Source organism: Nanorana parkeri, unplaced genomic scaffold (genome assembly GCF_000935625.1).
Source record: "Nanorana parkeri isolate BGI_ZX_2015 unplaced genomic scaffold, ASM93562v1 scaffold130, whole genome shotgun sequence".
NCBI classification, from domain to species: Eukaryota; Metazoa; Chordata; class Amphibia; order Anura; family Dicroglossidae; genus Nanorana; species Nanorana parkeri.
In genome coordinates this window covers 764863-770649 of record NW_017306398.1, presented here as the reverse complement: position 1 = coordinate 770649, position 5787 = coordinate 764863, and the positions used below count along the sequence as shown (strand labels likewise).

The 5787-nt window shown below is 39.8% G+C and overlaps 1 protein-coding gene across 1 annotated transcript; it reads left to right on the top strand.

Annotated features, from left to right (window-relative positions):
• On the top strand, positions 1-5432 carry LOC108784887 (trypsin-like). The gene is made up of 5 exons (XM_018553821.1): positions 1-46; positions 1619-1772; positions 2963-3216; positions 3476-3612; positions 5283-5432. Exons 1-5 carry the CDS (start codon positions 7-9, stop codon positions 5430-5432), a joined length of 735 nt encoding a protein of 244 aa, XP_018409323.1. The 5' UTR covers positions 1-6.
• Positions 5433-5787: the final 355 nt, after the last annotated feature.

Below are 5787 nucleotides of genomic sequence, written 5' to 3'. Positions count from 1 at the left end.
ATCACCATGAAGTTCCTTCTGCTCTGTATGCTCCTCGGAGCTGTTGGTGAGTCCACCTACTGATATACTTTATTTCTTGATATCCTGCCTTATTATATCCTTCTCTTTCATATAAAAATGTATATTGCAAGAAATGTAATAAGGTTGAAAAGACACAAAAATCTGTAAGATTCTTGTTGGAAAAGCACAAATTTAGACGCAAGTAAGACAAACCCTTGATGAAGCAGATGTCAATATACCTTCATAGTGGAGGAAATGGATACCTTCTTCAAATTGCAGATGGCAATCACTTTCCTGAACAGTCAGATTGTTGTTGAATTTTGCTAGAGATCTCCAAATTGGTTTGCCAGTTTTACAATTAGAGATTATTTTGTCACCGATTTTAAAACTCTGTCTTGAATGCATTGTTTTAGGGCACTGCATTCCGTTGTCTGGTCATACTTTTTTCAACAGATGGTAATGGAAGGGCACCAAAGAATGAATGGGTGTGAATGGGGCTAGTTCACACCGGTCTGGTTTGTTGGGTTATGTTGCACCGATAAAAAAAGCAGACCATGCACTACTTTTTTTAAGAACAATGTAACGCAATGGACCTCTTGTGAACTAGCCCCATTCAAACCCAATCATTTTTTGGTGCACTTGGGTTAGCATCCGTTGAAAAACGGATCGCAGCGCAACAGATCGGAAGGAAATTGGAACATAAAATTGCAAGTCAACTGACCCTCTGATTTTAGTGTGAATGCACCCTTAAAGAGCTACTTCAAGAGATAAAACCAAGCATTATGTACTGCTATTGCGACAGGTAAAGAGGAAAATGCCACTAGGTTAAAAAACCTAAGGATTAATGTCTAAAGATTAAATAACTATATTTGGTGCTATACAACTGTTGAGAGACACCAATATTAGGAATATTTGCCCTATTTGCCCTACTTAAAAACTGGTGTTCCCAAAACATTGGTTCTCTAAAAATCAAGGCTATTTATTTGCCTGGATGAATAATAGAAACCCTAAGATCCTTGTGTTTGAAAACCTCTGTGAGAACCCTCTCTCCCCAAAGTAAATGGAATTTCCCTCTTAGACATGTGTCACTAGAACGGGTGGTAGATCTACACTTGTTCTGGTGACAACAATAAAATGTTTCCCTTCACTTTTTGTTCTTTTGACAATGGTCATCAGCACAAATACAGAGGACAATAAATATATGTCAGAGAGTCTTACCCTTCTCTGCTCTATACAAAACTGAAACAAATAGTTATGCCTTTATGTACATACCTGAGTTGTATGTCATCTTCTCACATGTGAATATTTGGTGCTATACAGCTGTTGAGAGACACCACGATTAGGAATATTTGCCCTGCATATTCCTCCAACTTAGAAACCGGTGTTCCCAAAACATTGGTTCTCTAAAAATCAAGGCTATTTCTATGCCTGGATGAATAATAGAAACCCAAAGATCCTTGTGTGCCTTTCAAGAAATGATTGCAAAGTGCCAAGGAACCTTTTAGATAGTTTTGTTCTTTTGTATACCTGGCAAACTCTTGAATTTATTGTACAACTTATGGACTCAAAGGGATATTTTAGAACTAATTTGATATACTTTGACTTCTTCCCTCCTCAGCTGCTTTTGAGGAAGATGATAAGATTGTTGGAGGCTACACCTGTGCCGCTTACTCTCAGCCCTGGCAGGTATCTCTGAACTCCGGCTACCACTTCTGCGGTGGCTCCCTGCTCAACAGCTTGTGGGTGATCTCTGCTGCTCACTGCTACAAGGCGTAAGTTTCTCAAACGTGCAAAATAAATTTGACACCATTTTTGAATGAATGGTTGCTTTTAGATGTGTTATTATTTAGTTTCCACAGAGTGAAACTTTTATAGCCATTAAATGTAGTTTTTTGGTTGTAATTTCACCAGTGAATTTTCAATGCTATAAGTTTAAATTTAGAATACAAAATGGTATTTTATCTCATAGAAGCCCTTGTAAGTTAGCCCAGTGCAGCCACCAATGTGACCACCATATTTCATTCACATCAACATCACATTTACAGACAATGTAGCAGAATTAATAGGTGGGTAGGGCATGTTTTCCTGAAACCCTTCCCTAGAACAGTACCTGTTTTACCACTCTGTGGCCTGACAGCTTGGACTGAGGAAATGTTAACACTGATGACAGGCAAAAAAAAACCCACAGGGATGACATCTTTATAGAAAAAAACAACCTTATCCTATACAGCAATTTTCTAAATTAGCTACAGTTCCTTTTACAGAAAACATGACCTACAGCACAACATACAGTACACATAGATTATTTTCCATAAAAAATTACATACTACTGAAAAGCAATTAAAACTTTACTGTGTGATGCAAAATCCTCATAAATTAAAAATAAACTTCCTTTACCTCCCATGAGTAGGCCAAATGCTCCTTCATTTGCATCTCACATGCTCCCCCCTTCCAGTCACTGCTGCTCACAGTTGGAGGGTTTCAGTAGCACAATCAGATTTCCCAATCCAGAAAGCAGTGGGCAGGACTAGGTGTGGCTAGGTGCTGTCTGACAAGGTACAGGATTGTGAATCAGTAGGGACAATGCTGATAGCACACACCCTGTAACAACTTAGTACAAGCACACATCGCCTACATGAGAATGGCAGCTCTGCTTGGGAACAGTGCATAATGATTGCCACACAGTCTCAGGAAACTGCATTAGGTGAAACTCACTGGCAGGATCAATAATTATTTGTGAGACTTTTCAGGAGGACCAAGGGAAAAAATGGAAGTGCATCTACACTTACAATTAAGCCAAGCAGTACTTTTTCTTAGTTCTACTTATAGTAAGCCCTTAGAAATAGGAATTCTGACTTATATAGATTGACCCTAACCAATCTGTATGGGAACATTCTACAACATATTGAGTGGGGCATATATGTATGCAAATATGTCAATTTCCTCATTTGTAATTCTCCAGGAGCATGCAGGTCAGACTGGGAGAGCACAACATCTTCACCTCTGAGGGCACCGAGCAGTTCATCAACTCCGCCAGAGTCATCAGACACGCCAGCTACAACTCCAGAACTCTGGACAACGACATCATGTTGGTCAAGCTGGCCTCTGCCGCCACCCTCAACTCCTACGTCAGAGCCGTATCTATGCCCTCTGGCTGCCCTGCCGCCGGAACCAACTGCGTGATCTCCGGATGGGGCAACACTCTCAGCAGTGGAAGTAAGTAGAAGGGATCAAATTATTAAAAAAAAAAACAGCAAGCAATAAAAAAAACAAATGTGTCCTCAATGAATGAGAATGTCATTAATTTTATTTTATATATATATTTTTTAAATGTTATGTTTTAATTTGTTATTTTTTAACTGTCTAAAATTCAGTTTGATACATTACTACCTGTATGAGCAATGAGACTTGTAGATGCCTCTTGTTTGTACCAACATTACAAAATATTAACGGGCATTTGGTTTTTATCTTGTAGCCAACATGCCTAGCCTCCTGCAGTGCGTGAATGCCCCCGTCCTCACCGCTGCCCAGTGTAGCAACGCCTACCCCGGTGAGATCACCAACAACATGGTCTGCGTCGGTTTCCTGGAGGGTGGCAAGGACTCCTGCCAGGTAATACTTTACACTTTTTTTTTTTTGCAACAGGTCTTATTATCTACATTTTTACAAGACAATGCCTCATAGGCAGATAAAATGAACAGCTGATTTGCACATGTGTAGAAACTCACATTGCTCCAAAAAAAGAACTGAAAAGGAGTGCACATGCATTTGTTCTTGAGATCCATTGGCCCCTGTTGCGAAGACATATAAAAGGTTCTTTTCACAAAGTCAGCACACCAGGATGAGGATCCGTATTTCTAAACAAAAACAAATCCCCCAAAAAAGTGACATTTATTTTCCGCCCAATCAAATTGGAAACTACAGTCACATGGATAAAATAATGAACTATATCCTTATGTAAAGCTTGGTGAGCCTAAGGAACATTTTCTATTTTAGGCAGAGCAGCCCATAAAGAGTATCAATGATCAGAAATAGGATCAGGCAGAAAATAGGTCAGCATCCATGGAGGCCTTAGAGCATCCATGGGGGCGTTAGTGCCGGACACTCAGCAGGAATATAGTACAAAAGAATAACAGCACACTGAGTGTGCTCACAAATTCTCATTCTTGGTTGAATCTCTTGTTCATCCTCTTTGACTATTTAATTCTTAATTCTTCCTTCTTATTTGCTGTACATCTGCAGGTTGATTAATTTCTTTGCTTCTTAGAGGTAAAAATCACTCTAAAGAACATTTGAAACCAGCAAAGTTGATCAGGTGCAATCCCCATATTTATTGTTTAGGTACTGGTATTTATAGAGAACCAACAATTTACTCAGTGCTTTACATACTGCACATTCACTGCCTTCAAGGAGCTTACACTCTAAGGTCCCTATGTCCCATCCATACAAGGCCAATTTAGACAGGCGCCAACTAACAGCATATCTTTCAGATGTGGGAGGAAACCAGAGTACCTGGAGTAAACCCACACAAGCACAGGGTGAACATGCAAATTCATGCAGATAGTGTCCTGATCAGGATTCAAACCAGGGACCCCCCATTGTTGCAAGGCAGAAGTGCTGATCACTAAGGCACTGTGTTGCCTTATAATATGATTGTCCTGCAGCCCATACAGTGTATGGGTGTTACTGATCAGCTCTGAGATCAGGCAGAAGACAATTCATCCAGGACCTTAGAACCAGAGAATTAGATCACATTTTTGCTGAAGCAGGGAGAGAATACAATTGAATAACATCACACAGAAGTATTCAGATTCTTATAGTGTCCTGAACAGGATTCAAACCAGGGATCCCCAGGGTTGCAAGGCAGATGCGCTAACCACTAGGGCACTCTGTAGCCCTAATAAGGTTATAGTCCAGCAGCCCATACAGAGTGTCAATGATCATCACTGAGATCAAGCAGTAGACAAGTCAGTCTCCATGGGGCCTTAGAACCAGACACTGAGCTCACACTTCTGCTGTGACAGGGAGAGAATACCATTGACTAACATCACACAGAGCTATTCAGATTTTTGCTATTGCTCATTCTTGATTGAATATCTTGTTAAATCTTAATTACTGCATCTCTGCAGGTTATATTAAAATAATGCATATGCTTTGATTGCCTCATAGATGTAGATTCACTTTAAAGAGCATTGGAAACCAACATTCTAATGTTTTATATAAAAAAAAGTTCTTTCTTTCTGTGTAAGTTTGGTTTTAAATGATCTCTTTCATAATTTCAGGGTGACTCCGGTGGACCCGTGGTCTGCAATGGACAGCTCCAGGGTATTGTCTCCTGGGGATATGGTTGTGCCCTGAGAAACTACCCCGGTGTCTACACCAAGGTCTGCAACTACAACGCCTGGGTCTCCAGCACCGTGGCTGCCAACTAAATACCGGTCTTTTCCTGTCATCTAGTACACAGCTGTATAGTTGGTGAATAAAATTGTTACAAACAACTGCAATGTCACGAGTGTTATATTAAAAATCACATTGATCTACAATCTTGTAAGCATATCATTAACCACTGAAACATTTTTGGGAAAGAGACATCTATAGAAAGATGATTAAAACCCCTAAAGATCTTTCTTACTTACGATATAGAGCCAATAGTTTGTGGACACCTAACCAATGTTGGAAATGCAACAGCAAATTACTGATATTCTGATCTGTATTCTGATATAATGTTCTGATAAGCAAGTACATCTTAATTCAGCATTCCCCAAGATCTCAGTGCTTCATCTAAAC

Excerpts from the sequence above, each read along its gene's own strand:
- LOC108784887 (XM_018553821.1), top strand. The coding sequence starts at position 7 with ATGAAGTTCCTTCTGCTCTGTATGCTCCTCGGAGCTGTTG. Across the intron at positions 1,773-2,962 it reads GCTGCTCACTGCTACAAGGC|GAGCATGCAGGTCAGACTGG; the intron begins GTAAGTTTCTCA and ends GTAATTCTCCAG. Across the intron at positions 3,613-5,282 it reads GTGGCAAGGACTCCTGCCAG|GGTGACTCCGGTGGACCCGT; the intron begins GTAATACTTTAC and ends TCATAATTTCAG.